The sequence below is a fragment of the Diorhabda carinulata genome, chromosome 12, assembly GCF_026250575.1.
Source record: "Diorhabda carinulata isolate Delta chromosome 12, icDioCari1.1, whole genome shotgun sequence".
Classification (NCBI taxonomy): Eukaryota; Metazoa; Arthropoda; class Insecta; order Coleoptera; family Chrysomelidae; genus Diorhabda; species Diorhabda carinulata.
In genome coordinates, this window is record NC_079471.1 from 324,795 (window position 1) to 351,316 (window position 26,522).

At 29.7% G+C, this 26,522-nt stretch overlaps 1 protein-coding gene across 1 annotated transcript in view; it reads left to right on the plus strand.

Moving 5' to 3' along the window:
* The window catches only part of LOC130900010 (transducin-like enhancer protein 4), a 136,584-nt gene that overhangs the window by 19,483 nt on the left and 90,579 nt on the right, over positions 1–26,522 (plus strand). The window contains exons 2-4 of the mRNA XM_057810313.1: positions 4,662–4,759; positions 7,698–7,761; positions 19,511–19,555. Of these exons, the coding sequence (XP_057666296.1) occupies positions 4,662–4,759; positions 7,698–7,761; positions 19,511–19,555 (207 nt within the window). The remainder of the gene's footprint in view (positions 1–4,661; positions 4,760–7,697; positions 7,762–19,510; positions 19,556–26,522) is intronic.

A 26,522-nucleotide genomic window follows, 5' to 3' on the forward strand; every position in this document is an offset into this window, starting at 1 on the left:
ACAACGCACCTCTTGGAAAATGTCATAAAACTTTGTGGGAGGTAGAAGGATGTAGTTTTATTGGTTTTTCCTAAAACGTTATACAATTTAAGTCGAAATGGATTGGGGCAATTGAAGTTTTAATAGAAATACAATAGGAATTTAAACATATTTTTACTATTATTATGAAAAATGCTTCACAAATCTTGACGATTTATAATCCGTTGTTATAAGAATGCGCCAATTCGAGTCGGGGATATTTCAGGTAAACGAAAAGGTAATCCGAGTACATAATACAACAACGCACCTCTTGGAAAATGTCATAAAACTTTGTGGGAGGTAGAAGGATGTAGTTTTATTGGTTTTTCCTAAAACGTTATACAATTTAAGTCGAAATGGATTGGAGTAATTGAAGTTTTAATAGAAATACAATAGGAATTTAAACATATTTTTACTATTTTTATGAAAAATGCGTTACAAATCTTGACGATTTATAATCCGTTAGTTATAAAAATGCGCCAATTCGAGTCGGGGATATTTCAGGTAAACGAAAAGGTAATCCGAGTACATAATACAACAACGCACCTCTTGGAAAATGTCATAAAACTTTGTGGGAGGTAGAAGGATGTAGTTTTATTGGTTTTTCCTAAAACGTTATACAATTTAAGTCGAAATGGATTGGGGCAATTGAAGTTTTAATAGAAATACAATAGGAATTTAAACATATTTTTACTATTTTTATGAAAAATGCGTTACAAATCTTGACGATTTATAATCCGTTAGTTATAAAAATGCGCCAATTCGAGTCGGGGATATTTCAGGTAAACGAAAAGGTAGTCCGATTATATAATACAACAACGCACCTCTTGGAAAATAACATAAAACCCTGTGGGAGGTAGAAGGATGTAGGTATATCGGTTTTTCCTAAAACGTTATACAATTTAAATCGGAATGTAAACATACTTTTACTATTTTTATGAAAAATGCGTTACAAATCTTGACGATTTATAATCCGTTATAAAAATGAGCCAATTCGCGTCGAGGATATTTCAGGTAAACGAAAAGGTAGACCGAGTACATAATACAACCTGCTATTTAGTATTTAATGTACTTTGTAAAGTTGGAAAATACAAACAGAATTAAAATGTTGAAAAAACAAAAATTTACGAGTTGTCTAATATTCAAGACAATCGCTAGCACGTGGTAACAGAAATTTTATGGCGGAACATCCTTACAAATACTTTCTAACTAAGAAAATTCTATACTAAAATAATGGAAAATATTTTTCTATTGATAGTTTCTGTATTAAAAATTAATTTGTCCATTAAAGCGTATCATAAATATATAATTTGCAATTACCATTAATCTTTAATTAGACCGGAGTGAATTCGATGCAATTAGACCGAAAACACATTAACAACTATGTAAACAATCGATTAATTTATATCGAGGTGTAATTGTTTTTCGACGGTTTAATGATATTTAATTATTATTCGACGTATATTACCATTAAAACTCTATTATTAAATAATTATTGTATCGTTGCACATTAATTTTTGTATCTCTGACAACTGTTCGAATGTACACAGGTTTCTAGCTTGATGGACCTCATCAGAACAACGTACTATCTTTCATCCAATAACATTTCGTACGATTCTAATTATTCGACGGCCATTTTCAGTTTAAGCCACATTTCTGATTAGATCTGTCAAAATTTGACATAATAAACTGATGAAAAATTTTTTCTAAATAGAAATCTAGTTTCAAAATTGACCGTATCATAATTTTATATTGTAAATTTCGATGTTATACTACGTCAAATAAACAGTGAAATATTGGGTAGCAAAGTTTAGACGAGACTGCACGTCCTACGAAGACTAGCAACTTCATTGTATTAAATTTTTCCCAAAATTTTCGTGTTTTCTTTTTTATAAAAGGTACTTTGGTACGACCCTCGTATATTACTAAAAATGGAGACTGTATCGAAAAGTGATTTTCGACTGACTTGTTTCGAGCAAACCGAAACGAGCGAAAAACAAGCTCGTTGTGTTCGCAGCGAATTAGTTTTTTTTTTGGTCGCCTATATACAAAAAAACTTCGTAGAAAAAAATTTATTTCTAGTTATTGACTTGGGTTAATGAACCGCGGATATTTTTAACTCGAAATATTCATTTAAATAACAATCGAGACATTCAATTAAAAATACGTGATGTAAATAATTGAAATAATAAATTATCTATTCATTTTCAATTATATTATCGATTATATAATGATACAAGATGATAAATAATGAATATAGAGGTGGGACATCCTAATGAGAATTTTTTCCAAACTTCCTTCGTTTTTTTTTCTCGAAATCAACTTCCACCGGTTGAAATATCGAAAAAAAACAAGCAAATTGTAAATTGACAAAAAAAAAACTCACCTCACCTCTAAATTTTTAAATAAATAAAAAAAATTCCTGTTTACTTGATAAATTTGAGGTTATGTTACGATGAAATACTTTTTCGCGCCTCCCTGTATATATATCGAAATAAATTTAAGAAAAAGTGACATTATGGCGACGTAACCACGCTACGTTTTGAATTAGAATTAATGATAACCGCAAAACCACCGGACCGTACTAACCGCAGCAGCTCTAATCACCTCCAGTTAAACTTCCACGACCCTACTAGCATGTAATCCCATCGTTCACTTCATTTTGTCATTACCGAAGCCAGATAACTTTCATAGCGGACGGATCATTTGTTAAGATTCGAATTAAAACGTATCGAATTAAATTTTGCACTTGTGATTTTCGATTTTAATTTTATTTTTTTTTTTTTTCGTTCTAAACGAATCTAATCTACTAGAAAATTTGATTTATTTACTAACACAAACTGTTTCGTATAAGTCTGGCATCGCCGTTTAAATTTGACACAAGACTTTAAATAACCACGGTCACGAAATTTGAATCAAGATGGAAGTGAACGCAACGTTGCCAAATTCCCTTAAATAAAATTGTACGAATTATCAACGTAGGTAGTGAAGGGTGTTCGAACTATCATGCACACTGTGATCCAAAAGATTTATTTTATTGTTGTTGTATTGTAAAAACTCTTTTTACCGTTAATAAATTAAAAACAAACGAATCACAAAGTTTTGTTTAGAATAAAAAAAAAATCTTCCTTTTTTGAAGTCAGCTTGGCAACATTGTCAGTGTTATCAAATTATGACCGTTGTTGTTTAATATACGTCATTTTGTTGATAGTTCCATGATATTTTAATTGTATTTATGCGTTCTATTGTTGACAGTTGGTAAATTTTTATTTTAATCAAAATTATCACACGTTATATCGATACGATATAAATAAAGAGAAACAAATGTTTCTTTATCGGTAAACATTAAATTTCGATCGTAAACTAGGTACTTTTGAAATCGATATCGAATCCGAAGAATATTTATTGGTTAGGAAAACGATATGATGCAGCTTGTCTTGTGTTTACATTTCGGAATGGCCGAGAAATAATATTTGCTTAGACCAAATAAACACATCGGTGACGTAATATCCGGCAGCTATTTTTCCACGACCTCTGCAAATATTTATACGAGGGTCATCAAGATAAATAACCTAAACATAAAAAAAATGTTTTTTATATATAAATGTATTAATTGCTTATTGATATATTATTTATACTATACACAATTATATTTTATGTTACGATGACGTTTACATTGTTGTCAGATTTTTATTTTTTCTGTAAATATAAATAAATATAGTAAATGTTCGGTTTGAGGGTTGTAAAAAGTATATTTTCAAGATGCAAAACGACGTTTATAATATATAAAATCATAAAACGCATCAAACAACGAAAACGTGATCGAACGGAAGCTTTTAGTCTCGACGTACACGTCTACTTCGGTATCTTGTAAAACATCTTGAGAACCAAACGCCGACCGATCGATCTCTGGTTTAGATAAACGATAAAAAATACTTTTAGTCGTATACAGTTTCCTACCCGACCGATTTTATACCGTTATTCGTTATGAATTCGGCGGTTCATCCCATCCGAGATTAATATTTACTAAATATGGCAACGCCGCCGATTTCTCGCGTTTTATCTCGAAGTATTTCCGGGATAGCAGCTGTTATTCAAAAAAAAAAAAACTACAATGGCCGCCATTCTACGTACATATACATTACAAAAACAAACCGAGTCCAAAGTAAATATACCGAGTATTCTTAGCACGCCGGACGCTTTATATTGACACGACAAATAGTAAATCTCGTACCTTAATCAATTCTCAAACATCACCTCAAGTAAATATTAGTTTTTATGTAAGTTGGTACTTTCCTCGTATATAAACAACGTTTTTCGTTGTTAACTTTGTTTAATTCTGACATAAATTGATTACGATACAATAAATAAAGCGATTAAATCGTTTATTTGGTTGAAAAAGTGATAGTTACAAGGGGGTGCATGGAAAATTAGACGTATAGATGGTGGCATAACCATTAGGTTAATGTACGAACCCGCCAATGGGTTCAGAACCCTAAAAACGAATTATATATCGATTATTCGACTGATTTGTAACAACGAATTCGTTTCGACGAGACCGAAGACAATGCGCGTGAAGTTGAGATATTCTGCTTTTTGATAGTTTCGATCTATTTGATGTCTCGGTTTTATTTTATTTTCAGGGACCACCGCAACCCGGTCAACCGTTCAAATTTACTGTCGGGGAATCGTGTGATAGAATAAAAGAAGAATTCAGTTTTCTTCAAGCCCAATACCACAAGTAAGTTGACGTATTTTCAAAATTTCTGAACGTCTTCGTTTGAATGAGTTTTTTTCGAAATTATTCGAAGGTTTTTTTTATAAAAATAAAGTGTTTCAATTGTACGAAATGGAAAATAATGAAAAACTGAAAAATTCTTACGTGAAAAACACCGTTAACAATGAAAAAGTATGTAACTGTTATTTTGGAACTAGTATGAGAAGAAAGTAGTTCCCACTTCAATACTTATGTAATGAAGTGAATGATTTTTTTCGAAATTTCATGTCTTGGTGATCTAAATGTACTTAAAGGCAACTTAGCGTCAACAAAAAAAATTTGAAACTTTTTTTATTTCCAATAATTAACAAAAAAAAATTCAAATTTTTATTTTTTATGTAACTCCGTTAATTTTGAAGTTATCACATCCTACAAAAAACCATTTTAAAGGTAATTTTCAAGGCTACAAGACTATGTATGTTAAAAGGGCTTGAGACTTTTCATATTTTATTAATAAAGGGTCAAAGGGCTGTGGATATGGTGACAGATTAATTTGGTTATAACTCCGTTAATTTTTATGTTACAAAAAAAATAAAAAAAGCAAAATAATCGTTATAAAAAATGCTTTAATTTGACTGTTTATTTGGTTTTTTCATCTTTTATGATTATGGAGAAAAAAATTAGCAAAAAAAATTTTTTTAAAAATTAATTTAATTTAATGCTATTTTTTTTCGAAATTATTCGATGGTTTTTTTTATAAAAATAAAGTGTTTTAATTGTACGATATCGAAAATAATGAAAAACTGAAAAATTCTTACGTGAAAAACACCGTTAACAATGAAAAAGTATGTAACTGTTATTTTGGAACTGGTATGAGAAGAAAGTAGTTCCCACCTCAATACTTATGTAATGAAGTGAATGATTTTTTTCGAAATTTCATGTCTTGGTGATCTAAATGTACTTAAAGGCAGCATAGGGTCAACAAAAAAAATTTGAAACTTTTTTTTATTCTATAATTAACAAAAAAAAATTCAAATTTTTATTTTTTATGTAACTCCATTAATTTTGAAGATATCACATCCTACAAAAAACCATTTTAAAGGTAATTTTCAAGGCTACAAGACTATGTATGTTAAAAGGGCTTGAGACTTTTCATATTTTATTAATAAAGGGTCAAAGGGCTGTGGATATGGTGACAGATTAATTTGGTTATAACTCCGTTAATTTTTATGGTACAAAAAAAATAAAAAAAGCAAAATAAACGTTATAAAAAATGCTTTAATTTGACTGTTTATTTGGTTTTTTTATCTTTTATGATTATGGAGAAAAAAATTAGCAAAAAAAATTTTTTTAAAAATTAATTTAATTTAATGCTATTTTTTTTCGAAATTATTCGATGGTTTTTTTTATAAAAATAAAGTGTTTCAATTGTACGAAATGGAAAATAATGAAAAACTGAAAAATTCTTACGTGAAAAACACCGTTAACAATGAAAAAGTATGTAACTGTTATTTTGGAACTGGTATGAGAAGAAAGTAGTTCCCACCTCAATACTTATGTAATGAAGTGAATGATTTTTTTCGAAATTTCATGTCTTGGTGATCTAAATGTACTTAAAGGCAGCATAGGGTCAACAAAAAAAATTTGAAACTTTTTTTTATTCTATAATTAACAAAAAAAAATTCAAATTTTTATTTTTTATGTAACTCCGTTAATTTTGAAGTTATCACATCCTACAAAAAACCATTTTAAAGGTAATTTTCAAGGCTACAAGACTATGTATGTTAAAAGGGCTTGAGACTTTTCATATTTTATTAATAAAGGGTCAAAGGGCTGTGGATATGGTGACAGATTAATTTGGTTATAACTCCGTTAATTTTTATGGTACAAAAAAAAATAAAAAAAGCAAAATAAACGTTATAAAAAATGCTTTAATTTGACTTTTATTTGTTTTTTTTATCTTTTATGACTATGGAGAAAAAAATTAGCAAAAAAAATTTTTTTAAAAATTAATTTAATTTAATGCTATTTTTTTTCGAAATTATTCGATGGTTTTTTTTATAAAAATAAAGTGTTTCAATTGTACGAAAAGGAAAATAATGAAAAACTGAAAAATTCTTACGTGAAAAACACCGTTAACAATGAAAAAGTATGTAACTGTTATTTTGGAACTGGTATGAGAAGAAAGTAGTTCCCACCTCAATACTTATGTAATGAAGTGAATGATTTTTTTCGAAATTTCATGTCTTGGTGATCTAAATGTACTTAAAGGCAGCATAGGGTCAACAAAAAAAATTTGAAACTTTTTTTTTATTCTATAATTAACAAAAAAAAATTCAAATTTTTATTTTTTATGTAACTCCGTTAATTTTGAAGTTATCACATCCTACAAAAAACCATTTTAAAGGTAATTTTCACGGCTACAAGACTATGTATGTTAAAAGGGCTTGAGACTTTTCATATTTTATTAATAAAGGGTCAAAGGGCTGTGGATATGGTGACAGATTAATTTGGTTATAACTCCGTTAATTTTTATGGTACAAAAAAAATAAAAAAAGCAAAATAAACGTTATAAAAAATGCTTTAATTTGACTGTTTATTTGGTTTTTTTATCTTTTATAATTATGGAGAAAAAAATTAGCAAAAAAAATTTTTTTAAAAATTAATTTAATTTAATGCTATTTTTTTTGAAATTATTCGATGGTTTTTTTTATAAAAATAAAGTGTTTTAATTGTACGATAGCGAAAATAATGAAAAACTGAAAAATTCTTACGTGAAAAACACCGTTAACAATGAAAAAGTATGTAACTGTTATTTTGGAACTGGTATGAGAAGAAAGTAGTTCCCACCTCAATATTTATGTAATGAAGTGAATGATTTTTTTCAAAATTTCCAATTATAAATATACGTTAAGTAATTTTGAAAAATATATCACGGATAATATTATTTTTTTTGTTCCAGTTTGAAATTAGAATGTGAAAAATTAGCCAGCGAAAAAATAGAGATCCAAAGACATTACGTAATGGTAAGTAATATTTTCAATTATTATAATTTGTATGACTCTAATAATCACGTGATCAAAATTTTTTACAACTTTAACGCTTTATATCTCACCAAATATTTCGAAAAAAACGCCATTTTTCATAAATACTTCCTTCTAAATCTAATATAATATCTTTTTATCAATATCACACAGTTTTTACAACATTTTTTCCTATTTATATCGATAAATATTGAATTTCAACAATTTTATAACACAAATATAAAAAAAAATCACATATTTCCGAACAACATTAATTCCATCTCCATTATTCGGTAGTTTGTATGTACGTAGTAAGCTAATCCTACTCGATTGCGCCAATTATGTTCCTAATTGACGTAGCGGAAAAATTTTACGGCAGAATCAACTACGAAATCCTGATTGGCGCTGTCGAATAAACATTATGTTTTGAGTTAATAAAAAGAGAAGCGGTTTTTCGAAACGCGGCATTTACTGCATCGTACATTAAAATTTGAAACGATTTAATCCTTTTCAATTACACCCCGGCTCGATATTCGTTAATGCCGAATTTCGGAAAATTGATTCGATGAGTGTCGACGTTTCGGATTTACACAATAAATGGATCGATTCAGAATACTTTTTAACCAAAATGTTGATCATCCACATTAGTTATTAACCCTGTATACATATATACGTAATTTACGTATCACGAAATTTAAATGTATCTAAATTTCCTAAATACAACTCTGTGTTTTGACCGCTTATTGACAATCATCACTAAATTCACCAGTTTAAATTTCATTATCAAATATTTTCATAAATTTAAAACAATTTTCTTTTAAAATTCATATCATCCACAATAATTATTAACCCTGTATACATACATACGTAATTTCTTGAATACGACTCTGTTTTCTTAACACTTGATGAGACAATCCACACAAAATTTACCAGTTTCAATATTTTCATCAAATATATAATAATTATTAACCCTGTATACATACATACGTAATTTCTTGAATACGACTCTGTTTTCTTACCACTTAATGAGACAATCCACACAAAATTTACCAGTTTCAATACTTTCATCAAATATATAAAAATTATTAACCCTGTATACATACATACGTAGTTTACGTATTAAATATCGAAAATAAAATATGTCCAAATATCCTGTATACATTTAAAATATTTTTCTACTAAAATTCATATCATCCACAATAATTATCAGCCCTGTATATACATAGTAATTTACGTATTAAATATCGAAAATAAAATGTGTCCAAATATCCTGAATACGACTCTGTTTTCTGATCACTTGTTACGAAGTGTATCTAAGTGATTGATTATCACATAAACTGTCATTGTTTTACTAGAGGCGATAGACAGAGATAGATATAGAACTTGTTAACAAGGAATAGCTACGTTCGAAATGGTTGATTAACATATATATATATATAGTTAAATGATACGTCAATCGATTATTTGTAATTAAAGTATAATTAATAATAATAATTTAAATAACGCACGTAAACGTTGGATTGTAAATAAAACGAAACCGTTGAAAATCGATACTAAAACTACTGTAAATAATGTAGGAGGCATTCGACCGCATATTTGCAATTATTGTCGATTATGTTTTGTTCTCTATATTTTCCAAATAGAATTAATGTTAATTAAACGTTTATTAATTATAGTATGAAATATTTTCCCGATTAATATTAAAATAATAATATCAGTTTCATACACCCACGGTGAAGTAAAATCAGTATTGTAGTTGCATGAAATTTTTCTAAACAATTAATAGGGAGTGGCTACTATACCGACAAACGTATAGATACACATTTCATATTCGATTTTTAACAATTTCAGTTTTTGTTCAATGTACGAAATCAACGTTGTAAATAGCTTTCAATACGTAAAAATTTTCTAAATACTTCAATCCATCAAATTAAGCTTCGTTACGAATATAAATTAAAATCAGTTATATTCTGAAATGAATTCGCTAGAAAAGAACACGTGTCGTAATCTAATGACCAATTTAACCGTCAAAATGAGTACAAATTGAATTGAACAAATTTTTTTCAATTAATTTTCTACGACACACCTGTATACATTAATTATTTATGACCAGCCACGAGGTAGACGGTTTATAAAATAGACGGAAATATAAAACGCCCACTTATCTCACACCAAGCATCGGTATTTAATTACATATTTTATCTTTTTCTATTAGATTCATTTTTTATCTCCTCTCTCTCTTCAATTCTTATACTTAAATTATTGAATCATGTAAACTGATTGATGATTGTTAGCGCCATCTACTGACCAAAGTAATATAGTAATAGTTTAAATTACAGATACCTACTTGAAAAAAAATTATGTTAATATAACTATCTATATTATTTGAGAAAAAAAAGTGTAATTTTTTTATTATTACAATAATGTTATAGTACAATTTTTAATACTTTTAAGCGTATGAAAAAAAAAGTCATCAATTCGTCACTTGTCATTTCTGTCGAATTCGGCGAATCATATACATTGTTTAAATCAAGTTACCTGATACCCCATGTCATGACATTCCTTTCGAGATGTATCTACTTTTTTTATATATCGTGATGTTTGTAAAGAAATCGCAACAGGTTTTTACAATGTCGAAGTATCCAAAGAAGAATAATACCAAACACTTAATGTCACTATAGGTTACGTAACTATAGTCACAAATTCGATGAAACGTTGTCGGTTTTAACACAATAATATTTTTATTAAAATCGAAATAATAGAAAGATAGTTCGATGGATTAAAAATGGCGTACTACTAAAATTTTTATTTAAATAAATGATGATTGTATTGATATATTGCGTATATTTATATATGTATATAAAAGTTTCGTTTTTATTTGTTTGAATTGGCAACGTCGGTTAAAAATTTGTGTCTATCTGTATCCAATACGCATCTAACATCTGATCAGTATTCTACGTTATGCTTTTACCTCAATCCGAAAACTGAAATCACGGGTTTCGCCATTTAGAGTTACATAAACAGCCATTTACTACTTTTCTTTCGACGTGAAGTCATAAATATCCCCACCACTTGGCGCTGCTTCCATCGAATTCCGAACGTATTTAAATGACACAAATAAAAAGTCTGTCTGGCTAGGAATGTTTTTATATGTATGTCGGGTGTTGAGTACCGATGAAAAATCTAATATATACAGGGTGTGTTTAATTGAATAAAAATATATTTGAATTAAATAACCTCAAAGGAATAATTTTCTATTTAATGTCAAACCAAACACAAAACATTTTAGTGTTTTGTAACATAGATTTGTTTGAGTAGGTGTCATTTAAAAACAAATATGGCCGATGATATTTAGTAACAGCTGGTTATTTGCAATAGCACGAAATAATGACTTCGATTAGAAGTTGTCGGTTTCAACGATACGGCTTGGGAGCTGTACCTGACGTTTTAGATTATTTTAATTAATCAAAAAATAGGAGCTAATTGATTCCGACGAAGTCGACGGTATTCGAGCTTCGCATTCCAAGACAAGTAAATAAAAAAAAAAAATGAAAAATAAAAAGCGATTGGTTTAATTCGTTCCGAATCTGGTGTGGTCCGAAATGCCGTACCGATGAGGAGGTACGCGGAGACTTTTTAAACGGTTTAAGGAAGAGACACGTACAAATTCAATCGACCAGGTAGATTTTAATTGTTATTAGAAAACACACGAATTTTGAAAAAAAAAAATTATTTATTTATCGACGTAATTTCTTTTTAGCTTTTCTCTTATGGTTTTTTTGAAAAATATTTTGGTTTAGAAAGTGTCTTTTGACTATTTGTCAATTTTTCGTCACAAATCTTTGATTTTTTTGAGTTTGAGTAGTCATTTCACTAAGAACTACTGTTGACGATTGTTTTTTTCGAAAAAATCTGTTTTTGCCATGGTTTTTCGAGAAATATTTTCGGTTAAAAAGTGTCTTTTGACTGTGGACTACTTTTGACGACATTTTTGGCGAAAAATCTTTGATTTGTTTGGTTTTTTTGGGAAATATTTTGCATTAAAAAGTGTCTTTTGACTGTGGATTACTTCTGACGACATTTTTGGCGAAAAATCTTCGATTTCTTTGGTTTTTTTGGAAAATATTTTGGGTTAAAAAGTGTCTTTTTACTGTAGACTAGTTCTGATGATATTTTTGGCGAAAAATCCTTGATTTCTTTGATTTTTTGCAAAATATTTTCGGTTAAAAAGTGTCTTTTGACTGTGGACTACTTCTGACTATATTTTTGACGAAAAATCTTTGATTTCTTTGGTTTTTTTTTTGGGTTAAAAAGTGTCTTTTGACTGTGGACTACTTCTGACGATATTTTTGGCGAAAAATCTTTGATTTCTTTGATTTTTTGCAAAATATTTTCGGTTAAAAAGTATCTTTTGACTGTGGACTACTTCTGACGACATTTTTGGCGAAAAATCTTCGATTTCTTTGGTTTTTTTGGAAAATATTTTGGGTTAAAAAGTGTCTTTTTACTGTAGACTAGTTCTGACGATATTTTTGGCGAAAAATCCTTGATTTCTTTGATTTTTTGCAAAATATTTTCGGTTAAAAAGTGTCTTTTGACTGTGGACTACTTCTGACGACATTTTTGGCGAAAAATCTTTAATTTCTTTGGTTTTTTTTGGGTTAAAAAGTGTCTTTTGACTGTGGACTACTTCTGACGATATTTTTGGCGAAAAATCTTTGATTTCTTTGGTTTTTTTTGGGTTAAAAAGTGTCTTTTGACTGTGGACTACTTCTGACGATATTTTTGGCGAAAAATCTTTGATTTCTTTGATTTTTTGCAAAATATTTTCGGTTAAAAAGTGTCTTTTGACTGTGGACTACTTTTGACGACATTTTTGGCGAAAAATCTTTGATTTGTTTGGTTTTTTTGGGAAATATTTTGCATTAAAAAGTGTCTTTTGACTGTGGATTACTTCTGACGACATTTTTGGCGAAAAATCTTCGATTTCTTTGGTTTTTTTGGAAAATATTTTGGGTTAAAAAGTGTCTTTTTACTGTAGACTAGTTCTGACGATATTTTTGGTGAAAAATCTTTGATTTCTTTGATTTTTTGCAAAATATTTTCGGTTAAAAAGTGTCTTTTGACTGTGGACTACTTCTGACTACATTTTTGACGAAAAATCTTTGATTTCTTTGGTTTTTTTTTTGGGTTAAAAAGTGTCTTTTGACTGTGGACTACTTCTGACGATATTTTTGGCGAAAAATCTTTGATTTCTTTGATTTTTTGCAAAATATTTTCGGTTAAAAAGTGTCTTTTGACTGTGGACTACTTCTGACGACATTTTTGGCGAAAAATCTTTAATTTCTTTGGTTTTTTTTGGGTTAAAAAGTGTCTTTTGACTGTGGACTACTTCTGACGATATTTTTGGCGAAAAATCTTTAATTTCTTTGGTTTTTTTTGGGTTAAAAAGTGTCTTTTGACTGTGGACTACTTCTGACGATATTTTTGGCGAAAAATCTTTGATTTCTTTGGTTTTTTTTGGGTTAAAAAGTGTCTTTTGACTGTGGACTACTTCTGACGATATTTTTGGCGAAAAATCTTCGATTTCTTTGATTTTTTGCAAAATATTTTCGGTTAAAAAGTGTCTTTTGACTGTGGACTACTTTTGACGACATTTTTGGCGAAAAATCTTTGATTTGTTTGGTTTTTTTGGGAAATATTTTGCATTAAAAAGTGTCTTTTGACTGTGGATTACTTCTGACGACATTTTTGGCGAAAAATCTTCGATTTCTTTGGTTTTTTTGGAAAATATTTTGGGTTAAAAAGTGTCTTTTTACTGTAGACTAGTTCTGACGATATTTTTGGTGAAAAATCTTTGATTTCTTTGATTTTTTGCAAAATATTTTCGGTTAAAAAGTGTCTTTTGACTGTGGACTACTTCTGACTACATTTTTGACGAAAAATCTTTGATTTCTTTGTTTTTTTTTTGGGTTAAAAAGTGTCTTTTGACTGTGGACTACTTCTGACGATATTTTTGGCGAAAAATCTTTGATTTCTTTGATTTTTTGCAAAATATTTTCGGTTAAAAAGTGTCTTTTGACTGTGGACTACTTCTGACGACATTTTTGGCGAAAAATCTTTAATTTCTTTGGTTTTTTTTGGGTTAAAAAGTGTCTTTTGACTGTGGACTACTTCTGACGATATTTTTGGCGAAAAATCTTTGATTTCTTTGGTTTTTTTTGGGTTAAAAAGTGTCTTTTGACTGTGGACTACTTCTGACGACATTTTTGGCGAAAAATCTTCGATTTCTTTGGTTTTTTTGGAAAATATTTTGGGTTAAAAAGTATCTTTTGACTACGGACTACTTCTGACGATATTTTTGGCGAAAAATCTTTGATTTCTTTGATTTTTTGCAAAATATTTTCGGTTAAAAAGTGTCTTTTGACTGTGGACTACTTCTGACGACATTTTTGGCGAAAAATCTTTGATTTCTTTGGTTTTTTTTGGGTTAAAAAGTGTCTTGTGACTGTGGACTACTTCTGACGACATTTTTGGCGAAAAATCTTTAATTTCTTTGGTTTTTTTTGGGTTATAAAGTGTCTTTTGACTGTGGACTACTTCTGACGATATTTTTGGCGGAAAATCTTTGATTTCTTTGGTTTTTTTGGGAAATATTTTGGGTTAAAAAGTGTTTTTTGACTGTGGACTACTTCTGACGACATTTTTGGCGAAAAATCTTTGATTTCTTTGGTTTTTTTTGGGTTAAAAAGTGTCTTGTGACTGTGGACTACTTCTGACGATATTTTTGGCGGAAAATCTTTAATTTCTTTGGTTTTTTTTGGGTTAAAAAGTGTCTTTTGACTGTGGACTACTTCTGACGATATTTTTGGCGAAAAATCTTTGATTTCTTTGGTTTTTTTTGGGTTAAAAAGTGTCTTTTGACTGTGGACTACTTCTGACGACATTTTTGGCGAAAAATCTTCGATTTCTTTGGTTTTTTTGGAAAATATTTTGGGTTAAAAAGTATCTTTTGACTACGGACTACTTCTGACGATATTTTTGGCGAAAAATCTTTGATTTCTTTGATTTTTTGCAAAATATTTTCGGTTAAAAAGTGTCTTTTGACTGTGGACTACTTCTGACGACATTTTTTGCGAAAAATCTTTGATTTCTTTGGTTTTTTTTGGGTTAAAAAGTGTCTTGTGACTGTGGACTACTTCTGACGACATTTTTGGCGAAAAATCTTTAATTTCTTTGGTTTTTTTTGGGTTAAAAAGTGTCTTTTGACTGTGGACTACTTCTGACGATATTTTTGGCGGAAAATCTTTGATTTCTTTGGTTTTTTTGGGAAATATTTTGGGTTAAAAAGTGTTTTTTGACTGTGGACTACTTCTGACGACATTTTTGGCGAAAAATCTTTAATTTCTTTGGTTTTTTTTGGGTTAAAAAGTGTCTTTTGACTGTGGACTACTTCTGACGACATTTTTGGGGAAAAATCTTTGATTTCTTTGGGTTTTTTTTGGGTTGAAAAGTGTCTTTTGACTGTGGACTACTTCTGACGACATTTTTGGCGAAAAATCTTTGATTTCTTTGGTTTTTTTTGGGTTAAAAAGTGTCTTGTGACTGTGGACTACTTCTGACGACATTTTTGGCGAAAAATCTTTAATTTCTTTGGTTTTTTTTTGGGTTAAAAAGTGTCTTTTGACTGTGGACTACTTCTGACGATATTTTTGGCGGAAAATCTTTGATTTCTTTGGTTTTTTCTGGGAAATATTTTGGGTTAAAAAGTGTTTTTTGACTGTGGACTACTTCTGACGACATTTTTGGCGAAAAATCTTTAATTTCTTTGGTTTTTTTTGGGTTAAAAAGTGTCTTTTGACTGTGGACTACTTCTGACGACATTTTTGGGGAAAAATCTTTGATTTCTTTGGGTTTTTTTTGGGTTGAAAAGTGTCTTTTGACCGTGGACTACTTCTGACGACATTTTTGGCGAAAAATCTTTGATTTCTTTGGTTTTTTTTGGGTTAAAAAGTGTCTTGTGACTGTGGACTACTTCTGACGACATTTTTGGCGAAAAATCTTTAATTTCTTTGGTTTTTTTTGGGTTAAAAAGTGTCTTTTGACTACGGACTACTTCTGACGATATTTTTGGCGAAAAATCTTTGATTTCTTCGGTTTTTTGGAAAATATTTTGGGTTAAAAAGTGTTTTTTGACTGTGGACTACTTCTGACGACATTTTTGGCGGAAAATCTTTGATTTCTTTGGTTTTTTTGGGAAATATTTTGCGTTAAAAAGTGTTTTTTGACTGTGGACTACTTCTGACGACATTTTTAGCGAAAAATCTTTGATTTCTTTGGATTTTTTGGGAAATATTTTCGGTTAAAAAGTGTCTTTTGACTATTTGCCATTTTTTGTCACAAATCTGTAATTTTTTTGAGTTAAAATATGTCGTTTCACTAAGAACTACTGTTGACGATTGTTTTTTTTCGAAAAAATCTATTAGTGTTATGGGTTTGCGAAAAATATTTCGGGTCAAAATGTGTCTTTCGACTATAGGCCTTCATCTGACATCATTTTTGACAAAAAATCTGATTTTATCGTTAAATTGTAAAGTAGACATTTTAGATGGTTCACGCTGTTGCCAGATTTTCTTGCATGTCGTCGTCGTTGTTGTTGTTGTAGCATCAAAATTCTTTGAATAAAATTCTTCGAAACATATTTATAGTTATTGCGATTGTGATAAAGAGTAACTGCTAAATCGCGTGACGAAACGGAATGGGCTTAAAACGATAAATAAAAAAAAACTTTAATAACCTCCAGCGAAGAGAATAATTCAGGTTGATTTTGATCGAGTTCAATTTTTTTATCGTGTTGCTTATTGCGGTTTGTATATGGCGTGTCTTTCACTTACCAAATCTCGCGAATTTCCAAAATTTTATTAGCTTGGGCTTAATTTGTATGTGCAGAGTCGATTTGTAGCGCGGGTTTGGAAATTTGTGGCATTTGACGTGATGTGTCAAATGTCAGAAAAAACCGGAAGAAATTACTAAAAACGAATTTTTAAATTTCGAAAGAACAAACAGAAAATTATAAATTTTGAAATTTATAGAAAAATGAATGCGATTTAATCGACCTGGGGTTAAAAAAAAACATACGAGGTCAGAAGAAAACGCACCGGAAACGAAAATATTGACGTAAATGTCAAAAATTTGTTAATATTCACAAACATTGGGAAAAACCGAAAGAGACTGTCAAAAATTAGAAAAACATTGACAGGAACTGTCAAAAACATTGACTCATGGACAGACAACGTTAGTAAAGATGAACAGGGGAATGAAAAACGGGCGGGAAACGATTAAATTCAGATGCAACTTGCAGAAATGTCAAAATTTGGAAAAAATTAGCAGAAAGTGTGAAAAGTTTGAACCAACGGACAGAAAAAGTGATAAAGATGAATAAAGAATTTGACAAAAAACGGATAGGAAACAATAAAATTAATGTGGAACGAAAGATAAACGTCAAAATTGAGAAAATTTATTTTGAAATATTTAATTTTGAAAATTATAAAAAACTAATAAGGTTATAAAAACCGTTCTGGAAACGAAAAACTCATAGAAAGTGTAAAAAATTGATAAGAAAAGTGAAAGAAAGTGTCAAAAAATAATAAAAAATGTCGATAATTAAGAAAAACCCGAAAGGAAATCTCAAAAATTGGGAAAAACTGAAAGAAAGTGTCAAAAAATAATAAAAAAATGTCGATAATTAAGAAAAATCCGAAAGGAAATGTCAAAAATTGGGAAAAACCGAAAGAAAGTGTCAAAAAATAATAAAAAAATGTCGATAATTAAGAAAAACCCGAAAGGAAATGTCAAAAATTGGGAAAAACTGAAAGAAAGTGTCAAAAAATAATAAAAAAATGTCAATAATTAAGAAAAACCCGAAAGGAAATCTCAAAAATTGGGAAAAACTGAAAGAAATTGTCGAAAAATAATAAAAAAATGTCAATAATTAAGAAAAACCTGAAAGGAAATCTCAAAAATTGGGAAAAACTGAAAGAAATTGTCGAAAAATAATAAAAAAATGTCAATAATTAAGAAAAACCCGAAAGGAAATCTCAAAAATTGGGAAAAACTGAAAGAAATTGTCGAAAAATAATAAAAAAATGTCAATAATTAAGAAAAACCCGAGAAAAAATCTCCAAAATTGGGAAAAACTGAAAGAAATTGTCGAAAAATAATAAAAAAATGTCAATAATTAAGAAAAACCCGAAAGGAAATCTCAAAAATTGGGAAAAACTGAAAGAAATTGTCGAAAAATAATAAAAAAATGTCAATAATTAAGAAAAACCCGAAAGGAAATCTCAAAAATTGGGAAAAACTGAAAGAAATTGTCGAAAAATAATAAAAAAATGTCAATAATTAAGAAAAACCCGAAAGGAAATCTCAAAAATTGGGAAAAACTGAAAGAAATTGTCGAAAAATAATAAAAAAATGTCAATAATTAAGAAAAACCCGAGAAAAAATCTCCAAAATTGGGAAAAACTGAAAGAAATTGTCGAAAAATAATAAAAAAATGTCAATAATTAAGAAAAACCCGAAAGGAAATCTCAAAAATTGGGAAAAACTGAAAGAAATTGTCGAAAAATAATAAAAAAATGTCGATAATTAAGAAAAATACGAAAGGAAATCTCAAAAATTGGGAAAAACTGAAAGAAATTGTCGAAAAATAATAAAAAAATGTCGATAATTAAGAAAAATACGAAAGAAAATAAAAAAACTATAAGAAAACGTCGAAAATCGGAGAAAACTGGTGGAAAGTGTCAAAAATTTGAACACACAAACAAAAAGTCTATAAAAACTACAGGGGTTAAAAAAACGTCCTTAAAACGAAAAAAATTGAATTTTGATTTAAATGACATGAAGTGCCAAAAATCGAAATATCCAAGAAATGTTTAAAAAATGTCATAAACATCGAAAAACAGTAGAAATTTACTGAAAGTCTTAAAATTTAGGAAATATTGACAGAAAGTGTCGAAAATCGTTTAAAATCAATAAAAATTATCGAAATTAAGAAAAAAATGTCAATAATTAAGAAAAAATCGAAAGATAAAGTCAGAAATTAGAAAAAGCCGAAAAAAGTAATCGAAATAAGAAAAAAAAAACGATAAAAATCGTCGAAAATTGGAAAAAATCAAATAATGTGAAAAATCGGAGAAAATAAAAGATGCCGAAAATTGAAACAAACCAAAAAAGTTTACAAATCAGTAGAAATTGATTGAAAGTGTCATAATCTGGGAAATATCGACAGAAAATCGTGTAAAATTGCTAGAAAATTTAGAAAATAAACTGACAAATATCAAAAATCTGAACGTACTGCCAGAAAAATGTCACAAAGCAGTAAAAACCAACAGAGATTTGAAAAAACAACTGCCAAACTCCAAGGAAACTGACATAAATTAACAGAAAGTTTATAAAAATTGAAAAAAAAAATGACGGAAAGTGCCAAAAAAATCAACAAACTGTTAGAAAAGTTGAAAAAGAAAACAGAAAATTAAAAAGTTAGACAGTTAATATGTTAAAACCGTTAGAAATGTCAAAATTTATAACAAACGACTTGAAAATTTCGAATTTGTAGAGAAAAAATTTTCCAATTATTTTCCAACATTAAAAAAAAAAACCAAATTAACAGTATCGATTTATGTGTGCATTTATTGAAATGCAATTTTTGAAATTCAAACATTCAAACAAAATTATTTTTGGTCTGTTTCAGTATTACGAAATGTCGTATGGGCTCAACGTCGAAATGCATAAACAGGTAAGTCATTCGAAATTATTTATTTATTTATCTAAAATTCCAAAACGACAATTAGAATGGAAAAATTCACCATCACTGACATTTTAATATTTGCGACAAATAAATAAAAAAACGTTATTTTTAAAATGAGACGTCGAACGTCTCAATCGGATAATTATGTCCTAAGAAAAGTCGAAAAATCTAAATAAATTTCAAAACAAATTAATTTAGTTACCAAAGTTTATCAAAATCCCAAAAAAAAGTATCAAAATTTCGGTTATTTTTACTAAAAATTATACTTATTATTCGAAAACGCGAAATATATTAAAGTTAGTACACTTTGGTGTTTAATTACGCCACAATCCCACTACGAAAACTCTCATAATCTATCTGGCATAGTCTTCAGCTTAATATATAAACGTAATATCATAAAAAAACAATGTTTGTCTGTATTTCCGTAATAAAATCGTAAACTATGATCATTTGTTGAGCCAACGAAGGCTTTTGACACATACATTGTCAATTTTTTCGGCACCAACTTTTTTCTAACCGTTTCTTTATCGGCGTTTACAGCCTCGGCAATAATTCGACGATCTGCACGCACAATTTAGTTGATTTTGGTCATTGTTTCCTTAGTTTAAACAGTTACATGACGACCTGGATAATGATCACCATCAAAAACACGCCCAAATACTATAATAGTGAAGGAAACGTGTACTGAACGTCTAAAACGTCCTCTAAGTATGCAGTTTCGTTATTTAATAGCCGGACCTCGTATATATGTATGTGATTGTGATTTATATCGTTCGGAACGTATAAGATAATGAAAGAAGAAGAATATTTTGATAAAAAATATTCAAAATTTTGAAAATATTTCAAGCAACTATAAGATTTTTCAAACGTTTAATTCGTTAACATATGTTGTCCACACTGTATATATATATATATAGATAATCCGTACGTCAAACGAAAGTTTCTTTTTTTTTTTATTTTTGTTAAACGACGGTATGTATATCGTCGTTTTGAAAAATATTTCGTCGTATCTACAAACAAGACGTTTTCCTTTCTGTATTTTATTACGAGAAATCGATTCCCTGGAGCGTGATAAAACGGCCCTTATCGTGACGTGCAGTGAAGTTGGACCTTTATTGCCAATAAAAAAAAGAAGAAGAAGAGCAATGAGAAAAAAGAGATGACGGAAAGAATCGATTTGGAAATGGGAATCTTGCGCCGTAGTACAATTTTAAGTTGATACTACGTTTTAATCGTTTTATAAGAAATTATTAAAAATAGTTTTTAGTTTGAAAAAAGATTTTTGTCATTTTTCTGTTAAAAGAAAATTAGTCACGTGAAAAATTAATAGTAGAAAAATCAACCCCAAACACCGACAGTTATTGGGAAGCTTAAAGAAGATTCTGACGGAACTAAATTCAGAGTTAGAGAATGACGAAAGAAAATATCGAAAATTTGAAAAAAACTGAATGAGATTTGCGAAAATTGGTAAAAAAAAATGTCAATAATTAAAGAAGAATGAAAAAAATGACAAAAATTAGAGAATGTCGAAAGAAAATATCGAAAATTGGTAAAAAAAATGTCAATAATTAAAGAAGAACGGAAAAAAATGACAAAAATTAGAGAATGTCGAAAGAAAATATCGAAAATTGGTAAAAAAAATGTCAATAATTAAAGAAGAACGGAAAAAATGAAAAAAATTAGAGAATGTCGAAAGAAAATATCGAAAATTGGTAAAAAAAATGTCAATAATTAAAGAAAAACGGAAAAAATGACAAAAATTAGAGAATGTCGAAAGAAAATATCGAAAATTGGTAAAAAAAATGTCAATAATTAAAGAAGAATGGAAAAAATGACAAAAATTAGAGAATGTCGAAAGAAAATATCGAAAATTGGTAAAAAAAATGTCAATAATCAAAGAAGAATGGAAAAAATGACAAAAATTAGAGAATGTCGAAAGAAAATATCGAAAATTGGTAAAAAAAATGTCAATAATTAAAGAAGAATGGAAAAAAATGACAAAAATTAGAGAATGTCGAAGGAAAATATCGAAAATTGGTAAAAAAAATGTCAATAATTAAAGAAGAACGGAAAAAATGACAAAAATTAGAGAATGTCGAAAGAAAATATCGAAAATTGGTAAAAAAAATGTCAATAATTAAAGAAGAATGGAAAAAATGGCAAAAATTAGAGAATGTCGAAAGAAAATATCGAAAATTGGTAAAAAAAATGTCAATAATTAAAGAAGAACGGAAAAAATGACAAAAATTAGAGAATGTCGAAAGAAAATATCGAAAATTGGTAAAAAAATGTCAATAATTAAAGAAGAACGGAAAAAATGACAAAAATTAGAGAATGTCGAAAGAAAATATCGAAAATTGGTAAAAAAAAGTCAATAATTAAAGAAAAACGGAAAAAAATGACAAAAATTAGAGAATTTCGAAAGAAAATATCGAAAATTGGTAAAAAAAATGTCAATAATCAAAGAAGAATGGAAAAAATGACAAAAATTAGAGAATGTCGAAGGAAAATATCGAAAATTGGTAAAAAAAATGTCAATAATTAAAGAAGAATGGAAAAAATGGCAAAAATTAGAGAATGTCGAAAGAAAATATCGAAAATTGGTAAAAAAAATGTCAATAATTAAAGAAGAATGGAAAAAATGGCAAAAATTAGAGAATGTCGAAAGAAAATATCGAAAATTGGTAAAAAAAAGTCAATAATTAAAGAAAAACGGAAAAAATGACAAAAATTAGAGAATTTCGAAAGAAAATATCGAAAATTGGTAAAAAAAATGTCAATAATTAAAGAAGAACGGAAAAAATGACAAAAATTAGAGAATGTCGAAAGAAAATATCGAAAATTGGTAAAAAAAAGTCAATAATTAAAGAAAAACGGAAAAAAATGACAAAAATTAGAGAATTTCGAAAGAAAATATCGAAAATTGGTAAAAAAAATGTCAATAATCAAAGAAGAATGGAAAAAATGACAAAAATTAGAGAATGTCGAAAGAAAATATCGAAAATTGGTAAAAAAAATGTCAATAATTAAAGAAGAATGGAAAAAATGGCAAAAATTAGAGAATGTCGAAAGAAAATATCGAAAATTGGTAAAAAAAATGTCAATAATTAAAGAAGAATGGAAAAAATGGCAAAAATTAGAGAATGTCGAAAGAAAATATCGAAAATTGGTAAAAAAAAGTCAATAATTAAAGAAAAACGGAAAAAATGACAAAAATTAGAGAATTTCGAAAGAAAATATCGAAAATTGGTAAAAAAAATGTCAATAATTAAAGAAGAACGGAAAAAATGACAAAAATTAGAGAATGTCGAAAGAAAATATCGAAAATTGGTAAAAAAAAGTCAATAATTAAAGAAGAACGGAAAAAATGGCAAAAATTAGAGAATGTCGAAAGAAAATATCGAAAATTGGTAAAAAAATGTCAATAATTAAAGAAGAATGGAAAAAATGACAAAAATTAGAGAATGTGGAAAGAAAATATCGAAAATTAGAAAAAAACTGAATAAGAGTTACGAAAATTGTTAAAAAAACAACCAAAAACTAGAAAAAAGTATAGAAAATCGGAAAATGTCGAAAATTTCAACAGACAAAGAAAAAAGTTGAAAAAAATCTGTAAAAATAAACAGGTGTTAAAAAATAAAAAAATTCAAATAGAACAGACCGAAATATCCAAAATGACATAAATATGATTTTGATTTAAATGATTCAAAGTATCCAAATTTAGGAAATATTGACAGAAAGTGTCGAAAATCGTTTAAAATCAATAAAAAATATCGAAATTAATAAAAAATGTCAATAATTAAGAAAAAAAACTGACAAATATCAAAAATCTGAACGTACAGTCAGAAAAATGTCGTTATACGTTTTATAAAAGATTATTATACACTGAAAGTTATTGGAAAGCTAAAAAAACATCCTGACAAAACGAATCGCGTACTAGATTAAAAAAAATCCTGTAATTTATTATCATTTACTTCAAATACTCCTAAAGATCTAAAAAATTTGGAAAACTCGCCAAAAAGAAAAACAACGTAAATACTCGGCATCTAACGACTTTACTAAACTTTACGTTGGACTGACCACAACGAAAATCTTCAATTAAATCACGCAACGCACGTTTTATACCGTCATTACTATAATTCAAATCATATTCTTCATTTCTACAACTCATTATGACCTTTCGACTTCCAAATTATACGGACAAATCTTCTTTCAAACAATCTTTCCACTTTTTTCCGCTAATCCATTCATCTACCGGATGTTTCCATCTGTGCGCGCCTGCACCAGCTCCAATCCGATGTCTTCTTTCATAGATGTCGAGTCTACGCGCGAAACCGCCGCGCGTACATCCTCGCAAATGTTGTATCATCCCTAAAATCACCGTTGAAAATATCGAATCGCATTAAAACCGTTTTCCGTATCGCTATAAACATCGATCCCATTAAATATTCCGATTGTATCACCGATAAAACACTTCCATCGCCAACAAAAGCGATCGAATTAATGACCGACTGCCTACAAATTAAATCAAAGCATACAGAAGCTTCCCCATCCGAATTGTAAACCACCCCCGTCCATTTTTGATATAACCCCGACTCGTTTTTCAACGACGCGTAAACTGAGTTTTAAAAAACGAGAGATAGAAAGAGAGAGAGGGAGGTACGCAGTGACCTGTGGCGAGTAAACATTTTAAACAGCTAATAAAAGGATAAGCGCGTCGTGTATAAACCCTTGACGCGTAACATTTTAGTACAGTAAATAACGAAACTTCATTATTCTTCAAAAATATATATAGGATAAATAGCGACCGCGCCATGTGATATACCTTGTTTTGGAAAAAACCAAAACCTTCTACCTGCTATTTATTGCATATTTACGAGAATCCAGGCGAGGCGTTTGGAAACGTGAAGAAATTCGTCTCGAGATCAGATTTCGAACGCCGAAATCTCAGCGATTTAGCTCGCGTGACAGTTTTCGATGAAATTGATGCTTCAAACCACACCCAGAAGCATTCTTCAACGACATACGTAATACAAGAACTCTCGCACTACAATTTCCGCCATTGTTAACATTCAGGCGTCAGTCGGCGTTGTGCTACAACCTCCGCCATTATCGAAGAACCCAGGCGAGGCATTTGGAATCGTGAAGAAATTCGTTCTGTCTCGAGACCACGAAGCGATCAGATTTCGTCGAAACTACGCCGTTTCTAGAGACTTAGCTCGCGCGACGTAGTTTAAATCAGTAAATTTTTCATTTTCCCTTTCTCCTTGGACGGTGTTCGATGAAATTGATGCTTCAAACCACTCCCACAAGCATTCTTCAACGACATACGTAATACACTACAAATTCCGCCATTCAAGCGTCAGTCGGCGTTATGCTACAACCTCCGCCGTTATCGAAGAACCCAGGCGAGGCGTTTGGAATCGTGAAGAAATTCGTTCTGTCTCGAGACCACGAAGCGATCAGATTTCGTCGAAACTACGCCGTTTCTAGAGACTTAGCTCGCGCGACGTAGTTTAAATCAGTAAATTTTTCATTTTCCCTTTCTCCTTGGACGGTGTTCGATGAAGTTGATGCTTTAAACCATTCCCTGAAGCATTCTTCAACGACATACGTAATACACTACAAATTCCGCCATTCAAGCGTCAGTCGGCGTTGTGCTACAACCTCCGCCGTTATCGAAGAACCCAGGCGAGGCGTTTGGACGCAAATCCGTCGTTTCAAACGACAGATTGATTAAAGAAAATGGCAGATAATGCCGGGAATGGTTGTGAGTAGTTCGAAAGTCAGGCAGTTCCGAATTAATCGACTCTATATATATATTGACCAACTCGTAGCCTGGATTTAAATCCTATCGAACATCAAGTAGTTAAAAATCTTCAAAATGACACTTATATCATGAAAAAGCAATTGGAAGTTGTCCTAACGGAAAAGGGAAGGAATTTAAGTTGTTTACATTGGACAGACGTCTCGGTATTTAGAAAATAGTTTAAAAGATCATCTCGTTAATTCGTGATGTTTAATAAAAGAAAACGTACAATCTTTTTTTGAAAACGATGTTTTTCGGTTGTTTATATTCTGTATTAGTTTTCGTTGGATCCGTTTTCGGTATTTACGAGTTTATATCGACGGAAACGTCTAATTTAGTTTTGTAAACGTCTGTTAATCGGATTTCAGATGGTTTTCGTAATTTTTTCTTCCATATTATTAACTTCTATTACATCTTTTCGAATTAAATCGCATATAAATGCAAGACGCCTTCGCTATTCCGCGGATACGAATTCTGGACAGGTTGTTGGTGTAGCGTTTCGTGACCGGAATTCGTCTCCAAAGAAATTACGAGAATTATTAAACAAACCACGTTCGCTACCCATTAATTCGGTGTGTGTGTGTGTATATATACCAAGGGTTGCCGGATTATCGTATTATCGAGTATTTCAACCACCAAACGTAGTTATTTCGATAGTAGTATAACAAAAATTGTGCGGTTGAAGAGGGTGGACGTCGTGGTGCGTGTATATCCCTCAATTGAACCATATTTTGATATCGAAAGTCTCATTTTCCGAAACTCCAATTCGCAAAGACCAGATCCACGCAATTACAGTCGCGCCACCTCCAGATCACCAAATTTAGAGGCCCGAACGTCAGATACGCGTAGAGCTGAAGATTAAGGAAGCTGGTAGATTAAAACATGCATCAAAAGTCGAAAAAACAGTCGAACCACGATCAGTATCGGGACTGATGTTTCAACTACTAAATGCTTCCCTAGAGATGATGATTCAGTGTTTAATGGAACCTGGTGGTTTTCAACGACGATCAAAAGACATTATCCCATGGTAAATCAAAATTATTTAAGAGGAAATTCAATTATTTCACCCTCAAATTGGGTCTCGAGGTACGAGGATAGTCCCAAAAGTACCTGGACCGACAAAGAAATCTTCTTTTAGATCTCAGT